This window comes from Ceratotherium simum, chromosome 6, assembly GCF_057802395.1.
Source record: "Ceratotherium simum simum isolate JZ-2026a chromosome 6, ASM5780239v1, whole genome shotgun sequence".
NCBI classification, from domain to species: Eukaryota; Metazoa; Chordata; class Mammalia; order Perissodactyla; family Rhinocerotidae; genus Ceratotherium; species Ceratotherium simum.
In genome coordinates, this window is record NC_141905.1 from 6,745,879 (window position 1) to 6,759,990 (window position 14,112).

General features: G+C 54.9%; 1 protein-coding gene across 1 annotated transcript; it reads right to left on the reverse strand.

Annotated features, from left to right (window-relative positions):
• Positions 1-773: 773 nt before the first annotated feature.
• Positions 774-12,641, reverse strand: GDF10 (growth differentiation factor 10). Its single transcript, XM_004432457.2, has 3 exons — positions 12,326-12,641; positions 3,458-4,383; positions 774-1,456 (listed from the first exon to the last, which is right to left on the reverse strand). Exons 1-3 carry the CDS (start codon positions 12,639-12,641, stop codon positions 1,265-1,267), a joined length of 1,434 nt encoding a protein of 477 aa, XP_004432514.1. The 3' UTR covers positions 774-1,264.
• Between the last annotated feature and the right edge of the window lie 1,471 nt (positions 12,642-14,112).

Genomic DNA, 14,112 nt, shown 5'->3' on the forward strand with positions numbered 1-14,112 from the left:
TTCTACAAACATGCACAGGGAGAAGCAGACATTCCAGAACCTCAGGAGCCCCTGGGCCTCAGGAGAGACCCCTGACAGCTTCTTTTGAATCTCTTGCTTGAAGGAGCCCAAGTAAAAGGTCTGTAACCAGCAACTGCAGACGTTCCTTTAAATGTCTCAGATACCTCCCAAGCACTCGATGTCCCCTCTGAGCAAGGAAACTCTGCGAGGCCACTGTCCCTGCCTGGGGCCATGTCTTGCCTGAATGAGCCCAGGGTAGGGGCTGTGGACCAGAGTGGGTGGGCAGGACTCTGGAAGGCACAGGAGCAGCCAGTTTCTGGAGCTTAGCACAGAGATGAGAGAGTATGCAGATGGCCTAGGGGGCCCTTGGCTGATGCTAAAGGAGGCTGTGTCCCCAGCAGCCACCCAGATGCTATACTTAAAGATAGGGATCCACCAATATTTTGGAATGGGTGACATTTAGTTTTTCAAGATACCACTGTACCTTTAATTTATTAGCTTTTGATAAAAACACATAACATACACAATCTACAGCATAGAAAGTATAATTTACAAAAATATAAAAATCTTGGTTATTTTTTAGTATTCCAACATATTACTGTGTGTGTTATTTCAATAAGCATGTTTAAACAATGCACACTTCACCAGCATGACTACCTCTGTGTGGAATGGTGTCAACGCCCTCCTTTTTGTTTTAAAATAAAATGTATATTAAGAAAAAGAAACCGAAATTGGTTATAGGTGCATACTGTATATATAAAAACTTTTGCAGTGGAGTTGGAAAGAAAACATCCATTTATACCACTATTTAGGTCCTGTTTTCCAGGATCAATATGTGGCCTGAAGTGTTTTAAACTGATTATTTAAACAGAGGTTCTTTCCAGGTGAAGGGAGCCAGCACCCTCAGGTTTTCAGTTTCTCCCCAGGTTATGAGATGATGATCACAAATGCCAACATTGTGGACACGTTCGGTTTGCAGAGAAGAGGGCACGGACCAGCGGCAATCACCCGGCCAAGGCTAATTCCCAGACTCCTTCAGGGGTTCAGACCGGCATTTAGAGGCTAAGTCACTAGCAACGAAAGACCCCAGAATGATGCCCCGGGGGATAGATCTTTCTGGGGACCAGCAAGCTTGCCTGTGTGCTCTGCCCTGCCTTTGCAGCTGCACCCCAAGTCAAGCTCTCACACCAGAAGGCTCCAAGGACGCTGCCCTGCCGGGCGCGGGGTGGGGAGGAGGTTTCCTTCCATGGCAGAGCAGCTGGTCTTACCGGCAGGCACAGGTCTCCACGGACATGTTGGGGTACACCTTCAGAACCACGTTCCGGTTCTCATCCAGGAAGAGGACCCCAAGAGAGTTCATCTTGTCGGGGACGCAACAAGGCTCTGGGATGCCAGGGACGATGCCCACGGCCCTGACGATGCTCTGGATGGTGGCGTGGTTGGACGGGCGGACGATCTGCAAGGTGGGAGAGGAGCATGGTTACCTCGGTGCCCTGCCCTCACCCACCCACTGTGCCGTGAGCACGTCCTTGACTGAGCCCATGGAAAAGGCAGCAACACAGAAGAAAAGGTGAGATCCCAGGGCTAGCACACATTTCCTAAGTCAGCCACAGACTGAGTCCCAGGGAGGTTTGCAAGAGCCTCTGGCCTTCCTGCCCCTTGGGGCCCCCAGAGGAAAGTCATAGCCCCTACATGGCACTGGCCACTTGGGGGCACCTGCATGTTACACATCGCCCAGGAGCACCTGGAACTGGGCAGGAGCTGTCCAGAGAGAAAGCTGAGGGACATGTCCAGCCAGTGCCCCCTGGGGCCACAGCTGCCCAGATTTTACAGTCTGAGGAGTATAGACGTGCTTCCTGTGGGAACACGTTCTCAGCGCTGGAGGGGAGGGCTGCAGGCATGTGTGCGTGAGCGTGATGGGGCTGGAAACTGACATTTTCTGGGCAAGTCTGCCGTGGGGGTGTCAGGTGCTGTTCCATCTGCATCACCCCATTTTGTCATTGTATCAGTCTTCTGGGGCAGGACTACCTTAATTTTACTGGTGGAGAAACTGAGGCTAAAAGTGACTAAATAACTTGACCAACACTCCTCCACTAGAAAGTAGCTGGGTTTGGAAACTGTGCTCGCTGGGGCCACACCGGCTCTCTTCCCCTCCCCAGGCAGCCTCTCACATCCAGGGGAGTCTGGATCCCAGCGGCAAACACAGAGAATGCCCTTCTGTAAGCACCCCCAACAAGATGGACAGGACAAAGTCACCTGCGCTTCAGCTCATCACAGCCAAAGAGAGCTTTATCTATGGTGCGTTGATGAGAACGGTCTCTTACATGGGGAGGTGGGGAGAAGAGCGAGGCAGGAAAATCTGATTTATGGGGTTCAGGCTGGTGTCAGGGAATGTGGGAAGGCAGCAAGAGCCAGGCTGATAAGGTAAGTAGGGGGTCAGCCAGCTGGAGCCTGCTGAGTACTCGTCCTGCATCTGCCCCAGGCCTGTGCTGGGACCTTCCAGCAGACGCCTGTCTGTCAGGCACCTCCCTTCCTCTCTCCGCACATGCACAGCTTGGAGGAGAAGCTCCTTAACTCCCAAACAGGTTAATGCCCCCCATGTCTAGGTCTGGGATTTCCCAGTTGGCTGATTTATTTATGTTCAAATTGGATTTATGCACCGACTTCCTTTCTTGGAGGGGAGACCCTACCTGGAACTGAGCAGAGGAGCTAAGCAGGAGGCAAGTGTGTGCTGTGTGCCAGGGGTCGAGATTACCTGGCAGCCAGCCCACCACAGCTCAGGCCACGGGGGATAGATGGACAGAGACACAGCCCAGCCCAGAGAGAAGGTGAGAATCTGAAAACCCAGGGCCAACACAATGGATAAAACAGCCCCACGCTGTGTGTCCTGCACCCTCGTGCACGGTGAGAGCTAACTGCCCTTGGTTCCTGCCCTGAGTGTGTGGGGGGGCACACCGGGAAGCCACTGAGCCCAGTTCTGTGCAGGACACAGATGCCAGCACTGTGAGGTCCAGGCCCGAAGAGAAACGAGAGCCTTGATGAGAAGGGGGCTTTAGGGGTCTGACATGTCTGGCTGGGGTGTGGGGTGTGGCAGGGGCAGTGTCTACTCAGCCACTGTAGACTGTTGCTGTGTGGTGACACACACTTAAGGAGATGGATTCTCCTGCTTTCCAAAAGAAAAAACGCTTTGATTTAAAGAATCAAATTCAACCAAGTCAATACTTTCAGAAGCACAGACTGACTGCATCCATGTGTGGGCTGTATCTGACCAACAGGAAGCCACTTTGGGACCTCTGTTCTCCTATTCCCCGCTCTGAATGGACGGGAGGGGTTATTACCCCTAGTTTACAGACAGGAAGCAGAGGTCAAGAGGCAGAGGGACTTGTTGGTAGGGGCAGAGCTGAGAGGCACACTCAGCCATCGGCAGAACACGGCGGTGGTCCTCCACCACGCCTACCTTGGGCATGGGGAACTCGCAGGCTCCCGCACAGTAGTAGGCGTCGAAGGACTTGGGCGAGATGATCCATTCATTCCACCCGATGTCTGCGAAGTCCACCTTCAGATACCTCCGGGAGCAGACCCTCGGCTCGTCCCACTGCTTCCTCCGGGCTTTCTGCATCGTCTTCTCGTCGAAGTCCAGCACCTGCGAGGAGGCCTCGAACACATCCTGGCCCTTCCTCCTGCGGTCCTTGCGCCCCGGCCGGGACTTCAGCGCGCGGAAGGGGCTGGGCCACAGTTCGTGCTTGTGGTAGTGCTGGGCGTGCGGGGCGTGTGCCGGCCTCTCGTCCAGCCCCGGCAGCTCGTTGTCCTGAAGGGGCCCTGTGGCCTGCGTGGCCCGCCGCACGCGGGGGTCTGCCGAGCTGTTGGGGGCTACGCCGGGCTCCGGGTCTCCAGCCGGAAAGGGGTCATATCTCTGCAGTGTCACTGCCACGCTGTTGGGCTCTGAGATGGCCAGATCGTTGGCGTAGATGAGGATGTAGGGTGCATGAGGGCTGGGCCTGGACACCCCCGGCTCCTTCTCCCCAGTATCCAGCTGAGCTGAGAGGAGCAGCTCGCCATCCCGGCGGGCCGCCTTGACGATGGGGGAGATGTCCTTGGCTAGCCACAGGCCCCGTGGAGGCGGCGCCAAGGCCATAGCCCCACGGAGCAGCCCCTGGGTGGCTGTGTTCTGTGAGAGGCTGCGAAAGAGCAGGTGCCGGCGCACGGGTGGGCCCGGGGGCAGCAGGCGGCAGGACGCATTCTTGGCCCGCTGCTTGCACGGCGCCTCACGCGCCCGGGGCCACCTCGGCTCGGAGTAGAAGTGGAATGTGGCCGTGAGGATCATTTCCGAGTCCTGCATGGAAGTCAGGTTGAAGAAATACACGGCCTTCTGGTCGACCACTTCTGCTAGGGAAGGACAGACCACAGTCTGTTAGGTTCTTTCCTGCACAGGTCCCGGTGCTCAGAGGGTCTCCCGTCCAGGGCTGGGATGGAGAGGAACACCCATTTAGGGAGCACTTCTAGGCCAGCTAGGCTTTCCTCATCTGGTGTAAGGCTCACATTAACGGGAGGAGGGTGCCCTTTGTTATCCTCAATGAATAGATGAGGAACTGAGGTCAGAGAGGTTGAGGACTGTCAATATCACACAGCAAAAAAAAAAAAACAAAAACAACGTAGCAGAGTAGGCGCTCAGGCCTGCTGGACCCTAGGCCTCCTGTTTCCTCTCCCTGCACTCCAATGCCTCTCAATGAACCAACGAGCAAAGACCCTTGACACCTTCATTAGCCAGATAAGGTGGCATCAGGGGTTTGGGATGGTTTGGGTTGGGTCCACGCCCTGCTGACAGCAGCCCCTCCTGTATTTGCACAGCCTCCTATAATTCAGACATTAAATGCAGTCACTCTTCAAATGAGGTGGAACGAGTAGAGCGCCTCATACTCTCCCTGTGTTCTGAGCGCCTGCTCAGGGAACTGGGCTTAAGAGCACAGCCATTTGGGCTCTGCTGTTTGTTCTGCCCAAGGGCTTTAAACTTGTTTTACAAAGAAAGAGCAATATCAGGGTCGTACCAGGTCATTCAATGAAATCTCCGGAAGTCCACGTTGCACTCCAGAGGCCCAGACCATGATAAGGACCACAATCCCTCAGACATCACATCTGCAGCTCGAGAACGCTCAGGCCCCTGCATCCCAGGGGCTTCAACCCCCCTTCCTTCTCGCCTGGTTCTCCCAGGTGAGCCCCAGGGCCCAGGGCAGGACAGCCTCGTCTGCAGCCCCAGGAAGCTGGCCCGAGCCTGGGCAGCATGAGTTCTCTGAATGCCCAAGTCCTCTCTAGGGTGCGGATGGGAGGGAGGAGTCGTTCAGAGGCCTCCCTGTGATGTTGCAGACCAGCAGGAGACCAGAGCTGCCTGTCGGCTGCCTCCCTCCCACGGCTTTGTTTCCTGCTGCCTGGTGTCTGTCTGCTGGGAAAAGCTGGGAGAGGAACAGAGCTCCCAGTGCAAGAGTGTGTATGTGTGTGGGACGCTGGGCTCTCCAAAGGGCATGTGTCGGGGCCACAGCTTCTCTGACACACGTACCCACGAGATCAGCTGGGATTTTTTTTTTAACCAAAATCATCAGTTTAAGGTTATTTGTTTCTATTGGGAAGGAGGCATAATTTGATGGGAAAATTTGTCATGCACTCTTAAGGGACTATGAGAAAGAGGAAGGAAGGGAAAAGCACATCTATGGAGGCTCGATGAATGCCAGTCAAAGCTTAGGTGACATTCTAGAGACAATGCCTTATCTTATCCTCAGAACAAACCCACAGAGAGGTGTGGTGGCCCCTCAACATGCTCCACACATAAGGAGGAGCACATGGTCTTGATGGTCATTTAAACTTGGCTTTCCCAAACACAGCCTTGAATGTCATGGTCTCCAGTCCTGTGTTACCCAAACTTCCTGCTCACTGCCTTCCTCTGGATATGCTGATTCAGAGCGTCTGGGACAATGAGGCCCAGGAATTTGTATTTTAACCAGCAACCCAGGGGATTCTAACCATCAGGCAAGATTGGGAAGCACTGGTGGATGGTGGCTGCGTATCTGGGGTTGACCTGTGGGTGGGGTGCAATATCACCAGCAAGGCAGCCCCTCCCACACTAGGAAAGGCCCTCGGAACTAGGGTTCCAGGCCCCGACAGGACCACACCAAGCTCATCTGCCTCAGAGGGACAACAGAATCTCTATCTCATATGATCATTTGGAGGATTAAATAAATGACATATGTAATGTGCCAGGCACAAAGGAGGAGCCCCCAAATGTGGTTCCCTGCCACTTTCATGTAAAAGACCAAGGCTGGCAGAGCAGGCTCCTCCTACACCAAATCGGGTACCTCCCACTCAATGATCCAAATATCTGAGTTGTGACCCAACTAACATGGCAGATAAAGTGTTTTCCTTTTATCCAGTTCAAGTCTTAACTCTATTGTTCTACTAACAGATTCTTTGCTAGAAAACACTTGAGAGGCTCTAGGACAGACACTTCTCTTTCTGAAGAGCTGGTCCATGGCAGCAAGCAGGACGCAAGCATCTCTGGCCTGGAAACCTCCAGGGCTCGGCGAGGAGGAAAATGGGAGACTAGGGGGGCAAGAGATGGGGCTCCCCAGAGAAAAACACTTTGACCCCCCTTGCAGTGATGAGGTAAAGAATGAGAGAGAGTATAAAGAAGGACAACTGTGAGCACCACGGCAGGGAGAGCAACTTTGGCTGGAAGCGAGTGTGGCCCAAAGAAGGTGTTGGGAGGACTTTCCCCCTGGCAGGCAAGAAGTGGTGCAGAGGAGGACTGGCCTTCCCTGGAGGTTATGTCTGCACAGGGTGCAGGAGGGGGACAGCAAGTGCTGCCCTGCCCTTAGGACGGAGAAGAGAGCATGCTCAGGGATTCAGAGGACGAGGAACCTTAGAGGTCACCCAGCCCATCAATTCCACTCAGGGCAGGAGTCCTTGCTCTGTCTGGCTTGACCGCCTTTGGCCGTAGGGAGCTCGCCCCTCCCTAGGCAGCCTGCCCATGAAAACCCTCCCTGCTTGGAACTGTTGAGGTGGAGATGGGTCATCCTCATCCCCAGTGCATGAAGGGCCACAGGCTAGCCCTGCTCTCTGACTGTGCCTGCATGCATGAGATGCTGGGGGCTCCAGGCCGTGGCTGAGAGGAGCACCTGTCTGAAGTCTCCTAGCTTGGATGAGCCCAGCCTGCAATGCAGAAGCCCCAAAGAGAAGTCCTTGTTTCCTCTGAACCGTGCTGGTAGCTCATGTCTCATAGTCAGCTAGAAAAGGTCTTCCATGCCTCCCCTCTTTCTTTCCTCCCTGCCTCCTTCCCTTTTCCCAATAAACATTTGGGAAGCTCCTATTCTGGGCTAAGTGTTGGGCTGGCCGGGGTCCTGTCGAGGTGCCCTCAAGGAGCTCAGGCTGGGGATGAGACAGACTAGTAATCGTGGCGATGCCCAGCTGTAGTGCCCATCATAGCTTTACAGAGCAAGGGAGGCCCCTGTGTGCTAGGTATATTAAACTCCAGGTCTAGAAAGAAAGGACTGACCTTATTCAGACAAGCTGATCTCTGTGGATCTCTGGAAATCTCAGAACTCCAGCCAGGGCCACTTTGCTGGGCACTCAACCTCCTTCCCAGTTCAGTGGGGATGGGACTGGAGAGGAAAGAGGTCGGGAAGGGGCCCTAGCTCAGGGGGCCCCCAGGCTCCCTGCTGGCCAACCCTCAGGTCAAGGGGACCCTCAGACTGCTTGCCCTATAGAAACAGAATCCAAGCCACCTAGAGATGAGTCCCTTCATCCATTTACCCTTGAAACAGCCAGCAGGGTGACCAGAGTGAGAACGCTGGGCTGAATGTGCAGGCAACAAGCTGGAGGAAGGAAGCTGTGGGGCAGCCAGTGGCACTGCAGAGAGGGAAAGAGAACTAACAGGTATCTAGTGTCTAGTTTCATGCAGGCTCCAGAGTCAGGATTTAAATCCTGTGTGCATCACTTACTAGCTGTGGGGCCTCAGGCAAGTCATGGAACCTCTCTGTACCTCCGTTTCCTCATCTGTAAACTGGGCAGAATGTTTGCATGTGCCTCCTAAGATTGCAAGATCGTCTCTGCAGAGCTCACAGCTCGGTGCCTGGCGACTCGGCACGTGCTCAGAACATACTGGCCATGTGGCATCACAGGCCACTGCCATAGGCAGGGCACACACCTTTCTCCCTGTCCTTGTGCCCAAACTTGTGTCCTTGTGGCCACCTGTCCACCCCTCCAGCAGGAGCCTGAGAATTCTTGTGGCCTCTCCCCTCCTGCATCTAACCAATCCCAGCTCCTGTTAGGTCTCCATCCTCTTGTCCACAACCATCTCGAACTTTGCATCCTTCCACCACGGCCTCGTCCAGGGCCCAGCCGCAACCGCCACTGTGACCACAGGACACTGTCACCCCTCACGTCACACTCACGCTTCATAAGGAAATCATCTATTATAGATGAAGCAGTAATGTCCTTACTATACAAAAAACCTCTACAAATCACTAAGAAAAAGACAAGAACCCCGAGAGATAGAAGCAGTTTCCACAGGAACAGTTGCAAATGGCAAATAGCATGAAAACCAGTTCAGGATGACCAGTGATGAAAGAAAGTAACTTCAAGTTTTACCTGCATGTTGAAAACATGATTCTATTAGGGTAAAAAAGGATATATATATATATGGATAAAAGGATATATATATGCGCGCCACCCATATATACATATATATGTATATGTATGTGTGTATATACATATTCCATCAAAACATTAACTCTGGTTATATCTGGGTTTGTGATTAGGGATGACTTCTTGTCTTTACTGTAATTTTTTAGGATTTCCAGATTTTCTCCATTAAATATGCATTTCTTTTACAACGTCTCTCCCTCTCTCTCTTTCCCTTTCTTCCCCTTCTCTGCCTCTCCCTCTCCGTCCCTCCCTTCCCCCTCCCCCTCCACTGTGGACACACCCACATACTGCCCCACTGCCTACAGACAAACTTGTAAAATGCAAGGCTCTTGATGGCCCGGTTGTGGCCCCCGGTCCACTCCCATCATGGCTTCCTCATTGAAGCCAGACTCCTCACAGCCCCCAGCACACAGCAGGCTGCTTCACTTCTACAGCCAGCTACACCTCCTGCCCTTCAGAGGCTGTCTGGCCTCACCTGCTCTGTGAAGGCTCACTGACCCCTGTCCACCGGCCCCTCACGTGGATCAGTGCTGTCCCTTGAGACACCCTGAGCCCTTTGTCACTCGCCGCACCACCTGTCCTGCTGCCCATGTTCTTCTGCTCACTTCTCCCTGTCCCACCAGCTCATGAGCTTTTCCGGGCAAAGCCAACAGTCTAGGCATCTTTGTGTCCTCCGAGCTTACAGCACCTGCCACCTAATGACGTGCTTGGGGAACTGAAATGAACGTGACTTTTGGCATTTTTGACAGATGGATGTGTATTATTATTCTCATTTTAGAGATGAAGAAATCAAGCTCAGAGAGGTTAAGTAAATTGCCCAATATCACACAGGTAGGTGGAAAAGCTCAAATTGAAAGACAGGTCATTTGGGGTAGAGGTTGTCTAACCTTAACCCTTTAAGGTCAGGCTCAGAAGCTCTCTCCACTGATGTGGACTTAATAGAGAACAAAGCACACTCCAGGGAGCAATGGAAGGGGGGCGTGGCCGGAGTAATAATAGCAGGAGCTAATAAATTATTGACACTTACATGTGCCAGGCACTGTTTTCAGCACTGGACATATCCTAGTTCATTTTTAAAAACTTATATGGAAGGGAGCATCATTAGCCTCATTTTAGAAGTGAAAAAAACTGAGTCACGGACATGTTCAGTCCCCTGCTCAGGTCCCAGACTCGGGATTTGGACCCTCCAGTCCGCCCACAGCCTGCACGCGGAACCCGAGCTGCGCTGCCTGGCGGCAGGTGAGGAGCCGTTTCCACTGCAGCCAGGACTGATGCATTTGTTGCTCAGGAAGAGGCGCCACCCACTGAGGTGGCAGAGGCCACCGGCATGGAGCAGGCTGGTACCAGTACGGTCTAGGACCAGAGCAGATGCCCCCACATTTGGGCCTCACCCATAAGATGAGGGGTCCCTGTCCAGGCTCACAATTCCTCCCCACTGGGTCTCTAGGTCACGAAGCAGGCACCTCTGAGGGCTGGGTGTGAAACAACTTCAGTCAATCAAGGGAGAGGATGAGGAACCAAGCTGCCTAGGCCCACTCCACACCAGGCAAAAAACCCACCTTATCCCACTGATTCTTCACCTCCCCAATGACGCACAAGAAACTGATGCTCAGAGAGGTCAAGTGACATGTGCCACAGCACGCAGCCAGTAGCTGGTGGAGCTGGGACTGGTACCCATGGCTGTCAAATGGTTCCAAACAAGAGTGTAGGAGTTGTCAGACAGCCCCAGACTGGTCCAGAATAATTCTGATCTCTCAGAATTGTCTGTTCCACCATCTGTCGCCAAAGTCCTGGGCTTAGTTCTGATGGAGGTGCAGGGAGGAGGCTTGCAGTGAGAAGAGCATTGGCCTGGCAGATGGGAGGTGCCAACCATCACCACTGTGAACAGCCCCACTCCCCCCAGCCTCAGTTTCCTTATCTGCAAAATTGGAGAGCTGGATTTGAAGTATTGTCTCCAGTTCCTTTTCAGGGCTAACATCCTCTGCTTCACTGTTACTTATACCACACCCATTCTGTGAAAAGAGAAAGACAGACCACGCTCCTCCACGCTCAGGGCTGCAGCAAGTTGGGGGCACAATGGGTATTGAAGCAGCGACCTTGCTGGCCCTGTTTTCCTCAACTGCAAGGCTTTGAGGGCTGAGTTCATGGATGCAAGGTCAAGTCTACCCCTCTATGAACACAAATGCTTTGCACCCCCAGGGGAACAACATGCGCCAACACCTCATCTGGCCAGTGCTGGGCTCGGGGCTTACACACATTACCTCATCTCATCTTTCCTGCAACCCCACAGGGAAGATACCGGCATGACCTGCCCATTTTGTAGATGAGTACACTCAAGTCCACAGAGCTTTGGTGACTTGCCCAAAGTCACGGTCATGCTAGATGATTCTTAAGTGACTAATTTAATAATGATGCTCCGGAAATGGACCCCAACTAGTGAATAAAAGGTACCAGGGAGGATGGAGTTAGATTCTGTTGGTCTGGAGCCCAGGGACACTGACCTAGTGAGTCTGCTCAGTGGAGGATGGGGGACGGGGCCTCTCTGTGGCAGGTGCTCCCCAGTACACAGTCATGTACTGTGTGAGGCCATGGATGTTACCTCGAGTCACACAGCCAGTGATCAACAGGTGGCAGATGTGACCCCAGGTTGTCTGGCCCAATGTTGGGCTTGTTCCCCTCCACCTCAAGAGGGGACCCTACAGACTGAGGATCTTCCTCCTGATGAATGGCTTCCTCCCCCACAAGGGTGCCAGGGGATCCCTACCCACATTTTCTGGAATGGCATTCTGTGACCACGAGTAGTCTCCACGACAACCAGAGATGTCCCACCACCCCTGCCACCAGGCTGCACCTCCTCTGCTAGCCTGGGGCCTGCAGATGTAGCCCAGCCCGGGAAGGTGGGCAGACAGCTGAGGCTAGAGTCTGGAAGTGCTCTTGGCTCAGGGCAGGGAGGGCTCTGCAAGTGGCCTCTGTCCAGCTCCAGCCAAAGTGCAGGGAGAGGGGAAAGGATCTGCCCAGGTAGGGCAAGGGCCAGATAGGGGTGGGGTGCCCTCACAGCCCAAGCATTTGGATCCTTCCTTAAACCCCCGTAGTCTTCGTGCTAGTGCCCAGCAGGCCTCAGTCCCGTGCACCTGAGACTGGGCGTCCAAGGCCCTTCTCAGTCCACTCTGCTTCCCCAGCCCCGGAAACCACTAACTGCACCCAGCTAGAGGTTCATGTTCCTGCCTGGGCCCAGTGCCTGGTACTTCTATCAGGGCTGCCTCATTCCCACCTGACTGTGCCCTCCTCATCTGTCAAGAGCCAGCACAACTGACCCCTCTGACATGGATACCTTTCCCATAAGCTCTCCCAGCCCAGTCCCACCTCCACCTTGCGCTTAAAGCCTTGTGCCTGGGGTGGTCTGTGTCCAGCAAGTGTGGCAGCACCCCAAGGGCAGGAAGTCTCCCTCACTCTGCCACTTCGGTGTCCCTACTCAGGGCCCAGTATAGAGTGCTCAGTGAATAGTTAATGAAAGAATGAATGAAGGAGTCAATGAATAGAAGGAAGAGGAAAAGCAGAGGTGCAAAGGTGGGGAGGATGGACAAGTAAGGGAGGGGGAATGAGGAGAAGGGGCCCCGGGGCCCCCTCTACTTACCCAGCCGGGCCCGGAAGCTGCGGACCGTGTTGCCCCCTCCAGGCCGCGCGCCCCTTCGGCTGTATTTCTCATAAAGCCGGAGCATGTGGACAGCGACCATGTCCTGAGCGCCAGGGCCTAGAGCGGTGGCCGCATCCCCCAGGGACCACTGGGGATCCTTGTCCCCCGCCAGGCCGTCGGCAGCCGCAGGCAGGGCGGACCCAGCAGGGGCCGTGTGGCTGCCGCCTGCGTCCCGGAGCAGCAGCAGAAGCAGTGGCAGCAGCGTCAGCAGTTGGGGCCCCGGTCCCGGGCTGGTCTGAGCGGGGCCACGAGCCATGGTGGGTGGCGGTGGCGAAGGGCCGGAGCCCTGGAGGAGGAGGAGGGAGAGCGCGGGCGCACCGAAGGCTGCGGACCGACCCTGCGGCGGGATGGCGCGCGGGCAGCTCCGGCAGCCGGGGGCGCCGGGCGCTGGGTGCCGAGGTCCGCGCGGGGCGCGGGGCAGAGCTGGGCGGGCAGCCAAGCGCGGTCCGTCCACGCCGCCCGAGCCGCCGGCCAGCGGTCACGGCCGTCCGGAGCCGCGTGGAGCTGAGCCCAGCTGCAGCCGATGCGCTGCCTCAGCGGACTCACGCGGCGAAACTTTGCAGCCCACGGCGCGCCCGGCTCGGCGGGTTCGAGGGGCGGGGCGGGAGGGGCGGGGCAGGGCGGCCGGCGGCGCCCTCCGGGGGACCCGGCTGCGCGCCCCGGACCACTCCGGGCAGCCGCCGACACGGCCGTCCCTGGCCCGACTGCGGTGTGCGTGCGCCCGTGTGGGGCGGCGTGCGCGCGCAAGGGTGTGCGCCCGAGTGTGCGCCGGGGAGTGTGGGGGCCGTGGGCGTCGGCGAGAGCGCTCCCCGCTCCCCTGCCGAGAGCCGGAGACCCGCGCCCCGGGCCGGCTCCTGTGTGTCGGCGCCGCAGCCTGGCCGGGACTGCGCGGGGGCTGGTTGGCCTTTGGAGGGGGCCCGCCTGCCGGGTTGCCCCTGCAATGGCATGCGATCACTATGTGGTTGTAAGATGACAGCTCCCCCGGTAGGACCGAGAGGGGATGTGTGTGCGCACAGTTGCCTCTGAGCCAGTGTGTGTCCAAAATGCAAGACTGAGGGCAGCACGGACCCTCCCTGGGCAGCCTTTGAAAAGAAAATCCCCAACTCTGAGGCTCAACCAACCCAGGGCAACTGGAACAAGATCTTTATTTGGCGACAATGATTCCAGTGGTTGAAGAAACACATCCAAGGTCCTTATTTATCTTTGGACATGTAGCCATCAGGATTGTCCTGAAAAAGGACGTGTTTTCAAAGTGCTTTACAAAACGTTTCCAAAGCATCAGGCTACGAGGAGAGAAAGCAGTGGCTTTCCCTAGAAGGTCTCACAATAAAGTGAGGGTATAGTGAGTCCCTGGGCTCCCTGCCCGTCAGCTCAGCCCTGGGACGGAAGGTCCTGAACCTCATCTATCTTTTAGCAGGGTTTCTTGTCCATGCAAAGAATTTCAGGGGGTCTGTGAACTTAGGTGGGGAAAAAGTAAATCTTTAATTTCACTAACCTGTAACCGAAACTTAGCATTTCCTAATATTAGAAATGCAGGTAACCAACCACAGTGGTATTAACAATATCCATGACTTTGTCACCAATAGCCACCACCCACGGATATTTTTATATCACATGAAAGTTGTTTCAGATTTCTCAAAATATCATTTTTTTGCTCATCACTATTTCGAAATGAAAGTAGTTGTTCTGCTAGTTATTTAATGAATTAATAAAAGGGCACATCTATT

Bases quoted from the DNA above. Each gene is read 5' to 3' on its own strand.
- GDF10 (XM_004432457.2), bottom strand. From the start codon at position 12,641: ATGGCTCGTGGCCCCGCTCAGACCAGCCCGGGACCGGGGCCCCAACTG. The intron at 4,384-12,325 runs GTAAGTAGAGGG...CTTCCCTAGCAG, and splicing joins CAGCTTCCGGGCCCGGCTGG to AAGTGGTCGACCAGAAGGCC. The intron at 1,457-3,457 runs GTAGGCGTGGTG...CCCACCTTGCAG, and splicing joins GCGAGTTCCCCATGCCCAAG to ATCGTCCGCCCGTCCAACCA.